The sequence below is a fragment of the Eptatretus burgeri genome, chromosome 7 (genome assembly GCF_056783735.1).
Source record: "Eptatretus burgeri isolate ZD-2024b chromosome 7, Ebu_testis_v1, whole genome shotgun sequence".
NCBI classification, from domain to species: Eukaryota; Metazoa; Chordata; class Myxini; order Myxiniformes; family Myxinidae; genus Eptatretus; species Eptatretus burgeri.
In genome coordinates this window covers 4350213-4366601 of record NC_140967.1, presented here as the reverse complement: position 1 = coordinate 4366601, position 16389 = coordinate 4350213, and the positions used below count along the sequence as shown (strand labels likewise).

Here is a 16389-nt window from a genome sequence, read left to right as displayed (position 1 = left end):
TATCGGGTCGGCAAGGCAGAAAATGGTTTCTGCGGAACAAAGAATTCCAAAAACTCAAAGGAAACGGGTATTCTCCACATTTCACGTCGCTCACCCACCTGGCCCTGACTGCCATTTCATTTCCGTCCCAGCGTGGACTGTAAGGATAGGACTTGTGAAGTTGTTGGAGGAGAAGCCTGGCAGCTGTGAAATGGCAGCACGACTGGAATGCAATGACCGGCTGGTCACGTGGGAAGTAGATCGGAAGATCGACTGTGGGGAACCAGTCAGAGACACACGTTTTCATCCGAAGGACTACCTTCTCAGCTGTGTGATGGCACGCATCAAATATATTCCATTTCCGTTGTTCTCGGGACATTGTGCTCCTTGTTTGACGAGACAACTCGAATCTGTGCAAGCTGAAGAGGTACTTACTATGAATGAGGCAGTACAAACAGTCATTCTCCAACAGAAGGCTGAGCTTGGTGAATCCTTCCGCATCATACTCCACGATCGCTCTGAAACACAGCAACATTGGTGTTACAGGTAGCTATCTTACAGATCGTTACAAAATCCAAACCTGCATGAGGAAATATCAGCCTGGTCAAGTCTCACCTGAGCTGCCATTTTCATCAAGTGTTACGTAACTTACAGGTGGTTTAAAGCCTCAGCACCGAAGGAAACCCGGAAGCTTAACGTACTTGGTGTCACGATGAGAAGGCCCAATCAAACCCGAAGGCCCATCTGTTATGATAAATTCCCAACTTTCCAACGTATTTCCATAAATCCTCAAATATCTTACTCTTCCGATCAAAATCCCACCCACCGTGAATTAATGTTAATATTTATTTCATGTCCAAGAGTTTGAAAACAGGAATAGAGCAGGAAGGGGGAGGGCAAGTGACAGAAAAGCTGTTGAAAGCTTTATGGACAATCCCAAAGTTGGAAGACAAAAACAGTTTTAAAATATTGGTCTAACTGTTTGGTTAAAGTAGATTTGTTTATTTTCTAGCATTGATCTAAGTCTGTGATCGGATTATATACATATACCAGATCCAAGACAAAGACATTCGTGAATGAATGTCCATGTACTTTTACATGAATTACAAGGACATTTAAGACAATGGAAATGGGTTTATGGGTTTGAACCTGGGCTCCTGACATCATGACTCAGTGGTTCTGATGGGGACGGTACCAGACCGATCCAATCCATGAATACGTTGGCATGCCTAATACGGAAATGCGGGTCTTGCGAGAAAGACCCTCTTCTTTCTTTCAAGCTTCTGGGTCTCACTATCTGCCATGACCTTTCCAGGGAAAGCCACATTTCAAACCTCACCTCCAAAGCTAATAGCCGACTGGGAATCCTCCGTCATGCAAAGTCTTTCCTCGGCCTACCTGAGCTCCTGACCACTTACAAAGCTTTCGTCCGCAGCCTGATGGAGTACTGCTCTCCCCTCTGGGCTGGTGCTCCTGCCTCCCACCTTTCTTGGCTTCACGCTGTGGAAACCAAGGCATTTCGGATCATTGGCATCTCCCGCAATGAGGCCGAGTCTTTGGGCCTCTCACGCTCTCACCGCAGGCTGGTCGGTGGTCTTTCTGTCTTCTACCGTCTTCTCTCCAGCCTCGCCCCCTCTGCTCTCTCTCTGCGATTTGTCCCCACCACATTTCCGCAGGGCGCTCAAGGTCCGCCAAAAACCCCCCTTCTGGTAAAACTACCAAAATCACGAATCACTGCTCACCTTCACCCTTTCATTCCTCTTTTTCCCCACCTTTGGAATAAAGTCCCTCACTCTATTCAATCCCATTTTTCCCTCCAGGCCTTCAAAACAGCTGCTCACCACCACCTCCTATCATCCCCCATCCAAATCCTCGATCTTTTCTACCCCCGATAATCCACCCAAGCCCACCTCCTTCAAATTCCCTGCTTTCCTTCCTGAAAGTCCCTGTAATGTCCATCTTTTATTCCGCATGTTCCCTGCCCCATCTCTCTCCCTTCCACAGATCTCCTCATGTCTCTGTTCCCCGCTGTTTTGTCCTTCCCACTCCCACACCTCCCACACCTCTTGTCTCATGCCCCCCTTGCTGTGCGTTGTGTGTTAGCTCTCATTCAAGCCTCGACAAGGTATACAAAAAAAAAGAAAATAAATAAAAATGGAGAGAAGAGAGGGACAGGGTCAAAACAGACAACCGTGATCACCGAGTGTAGTCTTTGTCATTATATTGTTATCTTTGGGTAAAACTGGAAAAGTTTCCTTTCCCTCCACCATAGGCTCAAATACAGACTTATCAAAGCCAGCAAATGCGTCTAAACATTTAATTTCTGATTGCAGCTTGGAAATAGTATGGCATCCTCAGGACTGTGATCTCCAGCTGACGTAATAGTGCAAAGCTACACACTTTCCTTTGAAGTTCGAGACGGGATCAGCTGCACAAATGGATATGGCGATGATAGCTTCTGGTGCAGCCTGAACACCCGTGGCAAGCTGAGTTTCGAATGGTTACCCTCATTACACTCGATTTTCAGCGAAGGAAGCGTTCAGACCCCTTGTGGTTTCCTCCTCTCCCCTCCCACCCTCCTCCCCCACCCAACCACCAACCTTGCCGGGAATGCTTATGGATACAATAGTTTCCCGATTTACGAATTTCCGAATTATGAACTTTCAACCTTGTGTACTAAAATATTTGACACCGAAAATTTGATTTACGACTTCAAAACCCAATATTATGAACTTTTGCTCAAGTTCGATCAACTCGGTATTCAGCGACAAATTCAAAACGCGACGTCGTGGGAAAAAAAAAAGATTCGATTGTTGAATTTAAAATAAACACGTACAGTATCTCGCAACTAAATGCCACAGCATCACTCGGTTTACACCGGGGACGACGAAGTCAGAGTGCCGCTTCCCTCATTCGTCGTATTTGTGCTGAAGCGCAGTGTCATTTAAGTTCCTTGATTGAAACGTTCTTCCACATTATCAATCCATAACTATGGCAACCTAAAGAGAGAAAGATGGAAAATGACATCATTAAAAAGGAAATTAGAAATTATTACAAAGTTTGATTCTGGTGACCGCCTGAAGGATATTGCATGTGATTTTGGCCTTGAAAGTACAACGGTCATTACGATTCGCAATAACAATGAAAATATAATGACGTGCTCGATCTGCGACATCATCCCAGTGCAGTGCAATCGTTTGTTAACCTTACTTAATTTCCGATTTAATAATAAATATATAAAACCTTTTTAGCACTGTTATTATTTTTCTTTTGTATTATGATTAGTGTTATTAATTATTAGTAGCAGTATTGTACCTTTTTTTTGAATGTTGAATGTTTTTTTGAATTCCACAAGATCAATCAATCAATCAATCAATACGATGCAATGATTCAACATTATTGAATGTTGGGCAATTTTTTGTTTTTTTTTTCATTTTTGTTTTCCTCCATTATAATTACGTGAAAAATCAATCCCGATTTGCAAACTACTTTTCTGGAACATACGGCGTTCAAAAATCGAGAGATTGGTACAGAATTCCAAGGTAGCTAGTTGATGTTAACAAGCAAAACGAGCGTGTACCGTTTACAACCGAAGCACTCGTTACCTTCCAAAATGACTGAGAAACGCTGCAATGTATTCCCTCCTCTTGTGATAGCTTTGTACAACATACTGGATCTGTGCAAGGGAGGCAAGATGATTGAACAAAGCATCCTCAATATGGAAATTCAAATTTCCTTCACACCTGAAACAAAGGTGTGTCTGGAAAAGGGGACAGGGGTCTACACAGGATGGAAGGCTTAAAAGGAAGGTAAGTAGCTAAAATCGAAGTATATATATATATATATATATATATATATATATATATATATATATATATATATATATATATATGTAATAACGAAAATATAATTAGTTTTGAACGTTTTTATTATATTGCAGAAACTGCAGTGGAAATGGAGACAAAAAGGAGGCAAACAATTAAATAATTCTACATTTGCACAAAATAAAAAGTCAATATAATAAATGATTGAATTCATATTCTTTCCAGGGCGTCGGTAGTGCAGAAGGGGTCTCGTAGCTGGGCAGACTTGAGAAATACACCGGGCGGTTTGCCATTGCCTTGCCAGCAATATTTAGGGCAGGAATTTGGGATTTGGCCAGGGTGCCGGCAGACAATGGCCTACACCGAGCAAACAACACTTTGGGATATTTAACACCCAACAGCAAATGCCGGTAGATGGGACCCTGGCTTGTCATCCTATCTGACGAACGATGCACTCATTGATTGAATGCCCAGCCTGGGAATCACCAGGGTAGTAGTTTATAGTTAGGTAGGCAATTGAACCTAGACTAGATAGCTCAAAGGTGGGCATCCTACGTCTGAACAATCCTTTCAGCCCATCGGCTATGATAGTAATTACAAAAACATCAACAGCAGTGATAGTAGTTCTAGTAGTACTCGTAGTGGGAGATAAATAGGAGAGAGAAAGAGGGGGAGGGAATCTTCAGTTGTTCAACATTATACAGGAATCAATGACTTCAAAGGATAGGGGGGGGGGAAATCCCCTAATCGGTGGAAGTCCAATGTGTGTTTAATGGTGGAACATTTAGATGTGTTATGGAGACAATTTTCCTGCACAAGCTGTTTACCGGCTTGATTCTAAATCTTCAACATCACTCAACTCTTTGCTATCAAAGATAAAAAAAAATAAAAAAAACACAAAAACAGGATTTATGGTCCAATGAGACAAAACATTTAAATGAAGACATTCATGAAAGTGAATTGAAGGTACAGTTGATACAGAGATAAGTGCAGTTAAAAAACTAGACTGGAAGTGGAGGGAGTGTTAGATGGCGGTGGAGTACAGAATACACACTCGAGGAAAGACACACACCTTTCTGCTGAGAAGCTCACAAACTTGTGGTACGTAATCTAACAGACATCCCCCACTTGGGAATGGCGGAGTGTGCGTGGAAGATACTCCACCCAGGGCACTAGAAGTGAGGGGTTGTGGGAAGTGGAAGACGGGAGGAGGGACAGAGGGAGGAGGAAGTTTCAAAAAACCGAAAAACGAACCACTATGCAGTGAATGCATTGCCCAAGCCATGTGTTCAGGCAAAATGAAGAGTCCAATCTAAATAAGAACTTGCCTTGTATTTCCAAACGTATAATCTACATATTCCATTGGAATAAATTGTTCTAAAATTATCCAAGATTAATCTGATGCAATGAAACATCATCATTACCATATATGACAGTTGCAAGGTAGTTCAGGAAGAGTTACCATTCGATCCGTTGCGACAGGTATAACTTTGGAGTCACTTTTGTAGCCTCTATATCTTCAAAAGTAACCAGGAGTAACACGACATCCTCCCCGGGATCAGTGGGATTTAGAAATCCCTGCAAACATCCAATTCCACAAGATCAATCAATCAATCAATACGATGCAACGATTCGCAATTCCTGACAGCAAGGCCGCCCTCGAAACAGCAAACATCAGATGTTGATTCCCCATTTTGATTGTTTGTTTGTTTTTTTAGCTGTTGCAAGTCTTTGTTCCTCTCCTTTTAACAAGCCGTTTTCAGACTCAAATATATTTATCAAATATTACAAGTTATCAAAAGCAAGCTCGGTGAGCAGTAAACACAGAAAAAAAAAAAACCCATCAGGAAGTGGAAAGTTTTCCATGGTGAGGAGTGGAGAAAGGCGGAAAGAGGTTTCCCAAAGTGAGACAACTCGTGCATGGAATGTGTGCCAAGAGCAGGAGACGCATGTGTCTGTACATGAGGAAATTCCCCGTGGAGTAAAACAAATAAATAAATAAATAAATAAATTGCAGCACCAAAAAACAAACTTCCACTATTGCACAACAATTGCTTCCAAAACCCTACAAGGCAATTGCACATTGCACAACCTCTTCACAAAGTTCCACTACAACACACAGAGTGAATGCGGATATTCCAACCGCATGCTCTGTGATGTTTCTCCACAACACCATGGAGACCAAAATAATTTTGGAAGGGTGAGCAGTTGGGCTTACCTTCAACAGGTAAGCTGGGAGGTCCCTAGTATCAATTGGTAGATGCAGAAGAAAACGGACGCAGCATTGATTGCCCTGAAAAAGGTACAATATGATAATAATAATAATAATAATAATAAACATAATAATAATAATAACTAGAAGGCCACTCAGTAGTTACCTCCACCACATAATGCCTGATCTATGAGAACATCTGGCCCAATACATGTTTGAAATATCATGTTATGCAGCACTATATCGTTTTAGGCCCTATCTCTTAATGGTGAAGAATCACTTTAAAAATTAAACAATTATTGTATCCAGATCCGGATTCGGATCTTCACCAAAATCGAATCAATTCGTCCTTGCCACACACCCAACATGTCCACCAAGTTTTGTCCGAATCCGTCCACAACTTTTTGAGATACCATGCTATATATAGTTTTTGGCCCAATCTCTCAATGGTGAAGAATCACTTTAAAAATTCTAGTAGTCGGATCTGGATACGGATCTTCACCAAAATCGAATCAATTTGTCCTTGTCATACGTATCATACATATGTATGTATGTGTATGCATGTGTGCATATATACTGTGTGTATGTGTTGTTATGGGTTTGGCCGGTCCATGTTGCGAGGGGGCTTCTCGAACCCACATGTCGACCTTTGACCGTGAAGCCGACGCGCCACAGATAACTCCACAGCATGACAGGATGCAAAGCAACCACGGACGCCATCTGATACGATTAATTTAAGTCAGGTCCTCGCGTCCAATTCCCACATTACCTTCCCGGCAAATTCATCTCCCACACAGGGAACCGTGCTCTCAACGCCCCACTAATGTCAATCAAGAACAGCCGAGCGATACCGTCAGTGGGACGTTTGTTAATCACTTACCATAAGGAAACTGCAGGGCAGAACTCCCATTCACTATTTACATACTCTGTCTAGCCAATGGAGAAAAAGACAATCGGGCAGGTGGGAAACAGTTTATCAAAGATTTAGCAAGGGCACTTATTTACAGGAAAAGCAGGTATTTACAAAGCAAAAACCTGTCACAAAGAAGGATCTTACCCCTAACACGCAAGCCCCTTATTAAGTCATCTTATCATTAATCCACACACACACTGTTGCCTCAATCATTCCAGGAGAAGGAGAGAAGAAAGGTTGATAGACAGATAAGCAAAGTAGTTGGGGTATGGATCAAGTGGTAACGAACAGGGTGTGTGGTGTGGCTGAGTGAGACGGGCAGATGGGAGGTGCGATGGATGTGGGTGCGTGTAATTTGATCTCTGAAAGGAACTGTTATGGTCTCGGTTAATACTCCACAACAGGCTGAGTAAATGAGGTGTGTGTGTGCTGGAAGGGGCAATGATGTAGGATGCGTGTGTAAGACACGGAGGGAGAGAAGTCAGTTCTGGAGAGAATCACTGACCATTTTTAATTTTCGAGAGTTTGTATTTGATGTTACAAGGCACAAAGGCGATACTATCCGTGGGGAGGTGGTAATTACGCTTGGCAGCCATTGTCTCCATGCCCATTCTGCATTGTCCTCTGCACTTGGTGTGGCCTAAGTCACTCTCTCCACTCAATCACCAACCAACTCCGAACTGCACGGGCTGCTTTGCTGAACTTCTCTACTGAGCTTTTCAGAACTGAACTGACACTCAGAACTCTCCAGAGCTCTGACTGACTCAACCAGAGAACTCTTACTCAACTCCACTCCGAACTGCTCTGTCTGGCTGCTTATCGCCCACGTTCCTGTCGCCTCTCACATACGCTTTTTGTGAGCCAGTCCTGCCGATTGCCTGGTGCTCTGTGAACCAGTCATCATGAATGGTTCCAGGGATGCGATGGGTGGGGCTGCTGGAATGGTGCTGGCAGTGCTGGCTGCTTGGAGGCGTGGCGGTAACGGCACTCGAAGCACTGACGCCTCGGAAGCGCAGCGAGAACAACACTAGAAGCGCTGGTGGCTCGGCTCTGCTGTGCTAAAAGATAGTCCGTGTTCGATGTATGGTATTGAAGAGTTACTAGATGGATTCACAGCATTATTTTGTTGATTGAATGTGGTTCGGGGTTGTAATCTGTAAAGAGTTGAAACAACGATCTCGTCCTCATCCCAGGTGGGATGACATCGCTCCTTTAGCCCCTCAATGTGTCCATCAACAAGCCGTTCCAAGGATGGGCTACGTCGCTGCTGGTCTGAGTGGATAATGAGTAGAGAGAAAGACCAACACCAAAAGCAGGAGGATGAAAGGTCGACCTTCCGATGATCTGTAGCTGGATCGTCAAGGTGTGGAAGGAGAGACTGTCGGACATCATCAAGCGAGCAGTTCCGAAATGCTGCATCTCGAACAACATGGACGGCACAGAGGATGACATCATTGCGAGGAGGCTGCAAATGACGGTGACAGCGGCGGGGACTTGCTCTACCGTGATTCGGACAAGGAGTTATGTGCCGTCTTTGACGAGGAAAGCTATGACGAGGATTTCCTCGGGTTTAGCTGAATAGCTTCATCAAACCCAAACGGCCCTTTTCAGGGCCACAAATACACAATAAATATGTTTGATACCAGAATGAATCCACTGGGCGTAGTGGCGTGCGCCTGTAATCCGGCTACTCGGAGGCTTGGGTTGGAGGATCGCTTGAGGACGGGAGCTCTGCACTGGGCCGCGCTATGAGAGGGTGTAGGGCAGCCCGGAATCATGGCAAAACCCAATCCATATCCCTGTGTCGTAAGAGGCGACCAGGATTGCGTCCGGAAGGACATCCGGCGTAAAACCTGTGCCAAATCAGTATGCAGATTATAACGGATGATCTGCTGTGGCGACCCCTAACGGGAGCAGCCGAAAGACGAACAACAACCAGAATGAATCCCTTTTATTCCTTTTTCTAGCAACAAAAACAAATCCTCTTAAAATATATTAAAAAATAAGAAAGAAAAACAAAAACTTCTTGGTATCCTCTCCTCTCTCTTCCACTTTTTGAAAATGAGAATAAGACTGTTAGATGAAATTAAGCGGACATGGGAGTGAGCATGTCGATACCTTTGTCACTTTGTTCCGTACAAAGTTAATGTACAAACGTATTTAGGTCGAGATTTGAAAATAAAATAATCAATATGTTAATCTATTTTGAGGGTGAAAAACATGGGTTAATACACGGCTGTGGTTTATACACCAGAAAATACGGTACGTGTTTGAGAATGAGGGATGATAATGGAGTTTGAGAATGGCTGTTTGAGTACATAGTTGGAGAATGAGGAAGAGAACAGTGGGGATAGTTTATACACTTCCATGCCAAGTACACAATTCCTAATGGGACTCATGAGAGACACAACAAATCGAAAATCTAAACACCATCAACTGGCGCAAGCCTTGTTTACATACAGGTCGGTGAAATTGGAGCAAAATAAAGAAACGATCAATGAGCAGAGATTAATTAAATAAATTGGGAGATAAGCATTCGGGGTAATGAGATGTTGAGGTCTAACACGATCGCCGTCGAGCTGATCACAGTATATGCAGCTCGCCAGCAAGTCGGGTGAAGAGAGAACACACAACAGGTACAGGATGAAAACACAAATGGCCTCCATTCTGTTCCTCTCTACTCTACACTCTTTGTCTCTGCATCCGCTGACTTTTACAGCTGTGTTCAAGGCCAGGAGTATGTACCCCTTTGCTCAGCCTGATCATCCATGCAAAAACTAGTCCCCCTGGTCCAAGTGTAATTTGTGGGGGGGGGGGAGGGGGTGCCTATATATTGTAAAAAGTATGAAATGGAAGAGAAATTTAATAATAATAATAATAATAATAATAATAATAATAAGGGAGGGCCACTTACCATGAGCCAGTCCTCTAGTATGGTTGTTCAAGATGCAACAATATATCAACAGCCGGGTTATACAAGGTGGGGAGGGGGGTAGAGATTAGGGTGGGGGTGGGGGGCATCTTACGACACTTTTCTGCCAGAAACACCTTGACCCATTCTACTCTTTCTCACTCTGATAAGCTTGTCAATGTCTCTTGTACAAGGAAAACAAGGAAACGTAGTCACAGTACGAAACCATTTGGCACATCATTTCTACGCCATACCCACAATTAGGCATTCCCACTGACTGTAGGTAGTCCTAACCCCAAGCAGGGGTACCATTGCATTTGTTGATAAATGCTGCAAAAACATTCCATCACAAAGGACGTAAAAAGTCTGATTATTAACTTGGTGGAGCTGTGAGTTGCCCAGGTGGCTCATTTGCAGTAGGCATGGGGCAAGGCTTACCCAAGGGGGGTGGTGTCCGGCAAACACCTCCAGATTCTTGCCATAATTGGTCTCTTCTGCAAGTGAGTTGTACTCAAAAAGAAGGCGAGAACATTTATGCAGATGTTCCGTCTGGTGCTCACGATACTGCTCAAGAAGTTCCGTGAGTAGTTTCTGCAGGCAATCAGGTTCCTGGGGATCCCAGTCCGCAAGGTGCTGCAAATGTACAAATGTGCGCTCACCTCGTCACGCGAACTGCCATTTGGATTCTTCCCTGTTCACTTGTTCTACACATCCTATTTGACAAGTTCTCAGTAAAACTCTGTGGGATATTCAGCTTCCAAGTCAAAAACTTAGCCCAGCAGAAAAATTGATTGTGATGGAACACTTTCCTCTATACCTGGTTGGAGTAAGCTGGTTCAAATTTAACTTGAATGTTTTCTTATAAAAGGCAGAGTAATGTGCATCGAGGATTCATTTTTAGAGACCATCTTGATAGTGTCAGAAAACAAAACACACTAGAGTGTTTGTAGAACACCTTACCCATGCAGTGTTTAAGTATAGAATACAATTGAAATAAAATAATGATTTTAAAGGCTGTATTAAAAAATTTTTTTTGAATTTTAGCGCCGTTGATGCAGTCTTACACACCACCTTATTTAACATGTCCAAGTACTAAAAAGCTGGAGGTTTTGGGAAGTTGTAGGAAGGCGATTTGTGTTCTACAGTGTTCAAGCGTATGATTAAATTGAAATAAAATGAAGATTGTAAAGGTCGTACAAAAACAATAATTACGGAAGTTCACCGCTGTTGACGCAGTGGCTTTTAAACCACCTTGTTTAACACGTCACTCGAGTTATGTGTGCTCGCTTGTGGAAATTAGGCAACATCACAGCATTACATAAAAAGGTGCAAAAACGGATCCCCTCAACTACAGACCAATTAGCTTACTTCCAACCATCAGCAAGGTCATGGAATCCATCATCGCAGTCGACGTCAAATCCTTCCTTTTCTCCAACAACCTCATCTCACATCATCAATTCAGATTCAGACCTGGTCCCTCTACCTTGGACATTCTGCTTCTACTCTCCCAGCAATGGATGGAGGCCTTCAATGTCAGACATGAGATCAGGGCCATCTGTCTGGACCTATCTCGAGCTCTCGATACAGCCTGGCATCCTGCCCTGCTCTCAAAACTGTCTGCCTATGGAATCCAAGGCCAACTCCACTCTTGGATCACTGACTTCCTCCACTCTCGTAGTCAACATGTAGCTCTCAACAGAACCCTTTCATCTCCTCTCCCTGCAAGGCTGGAGTGCCTCAAGGCAGTGTTCTCGGCCCAATCTTATTCCTAATCTTCATCAATGATCTTTCTGACTCTGGAAAATTATCTTCATCTCTTTGCTGATGACTCCACTATCTGCCATGACATCCCTCATTGTTCAGACAGGGAGGATGCAGCCTCTTCCCTCTCTTCAGACCTTGAGAAATTCACAAACTGGTCAAACACTTGTCTTGAAATACATCTTTCAATCCTGACATATCTCACACCCTCACTATCTCTCAATGAAAGAACCACCTGGCAAATCCTCCTATCTACTTTCTTAACAATCCTCTTGAGGAGGTGCAGAAATTCAAACTCCTGGGTAATCACGAGCAGCCATGATCTTTCTTGGGCGAACCACATTTCAAAGTTGGCCTCGAAAACCATCCACCGATTGGGCGTCCTCCGTCGTACAAAGTCCTTTCTTGGCACACCTGAACTCCTATCCACCTACAAGGTGATCATGCACAGCTTGATTGAGTACTGCTCTCCTCTCCAGGCTGACCCCCCCCTGCCTCACATCTTGCTCAGCTTGATGCCGTGGAAACAAATTCCTTCAATGTTATTGGAATCTCCCATGATGAAGCCGAATCTGTGGGCTTATCACTTCACCATCGCAGACAGGTCTGTGGTCTCTCTGCCTTCTGCCGCATGCTTTCTGGTCTTGCACCCTCTGCTGTTTCCGTGCTTTGGCCCTCCCAGGTTTCTGTATGGAACACATGGACCACCATCAACCCCCTTCTGGTGAAATTCCCGAAATCCAGGATTACTGCTCACCAGCACTAATTTGATTCTCTTCCCACCCCCCCCCCCCAAACTTTGGAATCGATCTTCTCTCTGGGTCTTCAAGACAGCTGTTCACCACCATCTCGGATCATTCCCCATCCAAAACCATGATCTTTTCTTCCCTTGGTAACCCAACCTCCATCCCTCCTCCTTCAAAATTTCCAGTTTTTCCTTCTGTATCCATCTTTTCCAGCCCATGCATACTTTACTGCACCTCCCCCCCCCCCACTCCACAATTCCTCCCCACACCAATTGTTTGACCAAGTCTGCCTCTAGCTTGTCCTTCAACTCCACTGTTGGTATTTCCCCCATTCTCTCTCTACTGTTCCTTTGGTCATGTTACATCTTGATCAGTTCAGTTTACTAGCTCTTCCATGAGCTTTGACTATTTATACAACAACAAAAAAAAAGTGTGGGAGTAATTAAGTAAAAGCTCTGCTGTCAACAAAAGTCCAAACAGAATTTGACAAGATCATAACAACCTGCTTGACATTGAGACTCACTTTCCTCCTGCATGGAATTAGCGAGACAATGTGATTCACAAAGCTTAATGATGTCAACGGAGAGATCGTTTTCGTCATAGGATAAGATGTGCAAGCTTGTTACAAGTTGCCCAACAGGCCAGATGGCGGAGGCAAGAAAGGGTGTGGAAGGAAGGCTCTTTGGTACAAAGTTCACGAGGCAAGAATACCACAATGATGATGCAGGAAATGAGATTTCACCATTCATAATTAAAAAAAAAAAAGCCATTTCAAACCCTCAATGGGAACCTTGGTGACATTGATGAATTTCGGTGATTTTTTTTTTTAAAGGAAACCGCATTGTGACAAAGTGGCATCGACTGGTCCACTTCTGCTTTGTCATTTCTCAAGTCAGACGGTCCTCATCATACTATGCGAACTTCACAAGCGATGGGACAAAGAAGCTCTATTTAGGCCTTGTGCACCCCCTTCATCTTCAACTCAATGGATTGAAAGCATCGCTCACAAGGTGTAATCCCTCCTTGACGTAAGCATGGAAATCTTCCCTTTGAAGGGCTCACAGAACAGTTGTTGAGGCTGTGTTGGTTTCACCGTTCAATGTCTTTGTTGTAATCAATGATGATGGATTGATGTTCGGTGAAACGATGAGTATGGAAAAGAAAAATTGCAATAACCTCTCGAAATTAAATGTAGTGAATTGTTTTAACATTTGTTGAATATATTGGTGTACAAAGGTTAAATATAAACAATCTACAGAAAGAAATTTTGCATAAAAAAAAAAACACTGACATCAATCTGTTGGTTATCAATCTGTAAATAAACAATTATTATTATCCCCACACTTGAAAAATAAATAAATAAATAATAATAATAATAATAATCATGAGGAGATATTGAAATTGGCTCTGTCCCTCTGTCCGTCTATCTATCCGCCCGTCACGTTATCTCCTCCTAAACGATTTGGCAGAAATTCATCAAACTTCGTCGTTACAGTATGATCAACACATGGGGAAACAGGTGCGAGAACAGGATAATTTTTGGCCCCACACCCTCGGGTGGGGTCAAAAGGTGAAATACCCCAAAACGAAATTACGGGCACATTTTAAAACATGGCTTTTAACGAAACGTTGTAAAGGCAATCAACATTGGGGGACGCATGAAATACGTCACGATTCTTTAGATCTGAACCCCGGTTCATGCAGGTGGAACAGCCCAAGAAATACCCCCTGCCAAGACTATACCCGGGGTTAAAGTGAGCTAACCTGTTTTATACCCCGGGTATATTCTGGGATAGTCCAGTTTATACCCCGGGGTATAAACCAGCCTGGGCTGTTTTATACCCCGGGGTAAACTCTGGACATTGAAATACAGACTTATTTATGAATAACACGAGGAGGTATAATCTGGACTCGTGGGGTATAGTCTGGTCTTGGCCAAAATATACCGCGGGGTATATTTTGGCGGGGGCTTAATCTGGCCTGCTACATCGGGTCACGAGGGTCAAAACAGAAGAGTTTTAATTTTTTTTTTTTTACTCCAAATTTGATATCCCTGGTTGAACTTTTTGCCATCTTTCAACTTCACTTAAAGTGGGAAGCGTATGGATTTGCGAATGCGTGCCAGCGACTTCACCCGAATTGTTGTTAGTTTACGACCAGCACAGCTTGGCTCTAGCATGGAGAGAGAAGTTAAAAGTTGATATTGGGGATCATAAAACATCATTCACTAATTTTCGGTGTCATACAATCATTAGTTCATCACAGCAGAGCAACGACCACTCATATAATTCCCCATCCTTGGTCACTCAATATAACCAACAAAAACAAATCAACAACACAATATTGACACGGTTTTGGTGTTTGAGTACTCGGGTATGGGGGAGCACTGCTAGTGGCAAACTTGACACACTGAAGAGTGTGCAAAAACTATCACTTGGAAGCTTAACTACTTCCCTTTGTATTCAGTCGTATTTCTGGTCACACATTATCCTCTGAACCTGCTTGATACCTAACTACACTCACTATCGAACTCTGCTTTTAACCTCGATGTCTGTGTATATCTATTACACGAATTAAACTAGAACGGCACTGGGGAGCATGCATACTTCCACCATGCTGAACAGTTTACGTTTTGTATCCCAATGATAGGCCGCATCTGGATCCGGAAAATCGAATCGGCTTGTTCTCGTCACCAAACCAACTCATGCACCGAGTTTTGCCACAACTCGTCCACAACTTTTTGAAATATCATGACATACAGTATATCGTTTTTTTTGCCCCATTTCTCAATAGTGAAGAATCACTAAAAAATATATATATATATATATATATATATATATATATATATATATATATATATATATATTCTCGTATCCGGATCCAGATTTTCACCAAAATCTGATCAATTTGCCCTTGTCACACACCAAATCTGTCCACCGAATGTCATCCGAATCCAAGCCCAAAGCCATACAACAAACAGATCGGTGGCGGAGGTAATTGACGATACGCAAACGAACAATGTTTCACCAAAACTATAAATGGGTTTTACAATCACCAGGAGTCTTTCTGGATTAGGCATGAAGTCCGTATCTTCTCCAAATATAAAGTCAGGAGAGAGCTCTGGGTGCAAGGCATTGAAAATGACATCCCCTGTGGAACAAAAATGGAATTCAGCATTGGATTTCTACCCTCTCGCTCTCGCAACAATTAATGAGGTTGTTTTGATCCGTCGTACTATTTATAATGCAAAGGAAATTATAAACGTACATGTGAGGGTTTCCCCGGCATATGGAATGTGCAGTTTGAATCGATCACAGCATGGAGGAGGGGTCACCGATGGACATCTGGAACACATGCATGTAAGATTGTACGAAAGGTCTCACTTTGTTGAGGGGGCACAGCTCGATTGTCGGTTCAGCTCTCATGTTACGCACGGTGCCGAGAAGTTACACACGTACCCACTTGCCACGTCTGTGATGTACAGTGTCCCAGGCCCAGTACGGCCCGTCCGAAGAAGGAAGTCCACTTGATTCCGTACTTTGGGGGAGAATTTTTCCAGAATCTCCTCTATTGACATCTCTTCACAACCTGCCGCTCACTGTGTAGAAATATGGCCGAGGTCACACACTTCTTTCCGATGTGTCTTGGCCCTTGTTGGGAAGAGATTGAGATTGGAATCTTTCACCAGAAAAATAAAATCCGAAAAATTAAAACATTCTAACTACAATGCCAGAAAGTTTCCTCAAAGTCCAAAACTCAGGTGCCACAGGTATAAACCAGAACCATCAAACGTACAGCTCAAATGTGGCTAAAGAGGACGATGTGTTTTCATCCTGAAGTTTAGCCTCATTGGCATGGGATTAAGAAGGACACAAAGTTACACAAGGACATACAAGGTTACACAAGGACATACAAGGTTACACAAGGTTATACAAGGACATACAAGGTTACACAAGGACATACAAGGTTACACAAAGACAGACAAGGTTACACAAGGACATACAAGGTTACACAAGGACATACAAGGTTACACAAAGACAGAC

The 16389-nt window shown here is 43.2% G+C and overlaps 1 protein-coding gene and 1 long non-coding RNA gene across 6 annotated transcripts in view; one reads left to right on the top strand and one right to left on the bottom strand.

Moving 5' to 3' along the window:
- The window catches only part of LOC147022581 (uncharacterized), a 45234-nt gene that overhangs the window by 18256 nt on the left and 10589 nt on the right, over positions 1 to 16389 (top strand). The window lies entirely within an intron of this gene.
- BABAM2 (BRISC and BRCA1 A complex member 2) overlaps positions 1 to 16389 on the bottom strand; it is a 33506-nt gene that overhangs the window by 8863 nt on the left and 8254 nt on the right. For 4 of the 5 annotated variants that reach the window (XR_015059795.1, XM_085887297.1, XM_085887300.1 and 1 more), the window contains exons 2-11: positions 15805 to 15996; positions 15614 to 15690; positions 15402 to 15496; positions 10278 to 10472; positions 6022 to 6096; positions 5266 to 5381; positions 4876 to 4975; positions 3585 to 3655; positions 415 to 497; positions 99 to 252 (exon numbers count right to left, since the gene is read on the bottom strand). Coding sequence is in view for 4 of the 5 variants with exons in the window: in XM_085887297.1 (XP_085743423.1) it covers positions 99 to 252; positions 415 to 497; positions 3585 to 3655; positions 4876 to 4975; positions 5266 to 5381; positions 6022 to 6096; positions 10278 to 10472; positions 15402 to 15496; positions 15614 to 15690; positions 15805 to 15923 (1085 nt within the window). In the remaining variant the exon portion in view is untranslated. The remainder of the gene's footprint in view (positions 1 to 98; positions 253 to 414; positions 498 to 3584; positions 3656 to 4875; positions 4976 to 5265; positions 5382 to 6021; positions 6097 to 10277; positions 10473 to 15401; positions 15497 to 15613; positions 15691 to 15804; positions 15997 to 16389) is intronic. The other variant, XM_085887301.1, reaches the window with a different exon arrangement.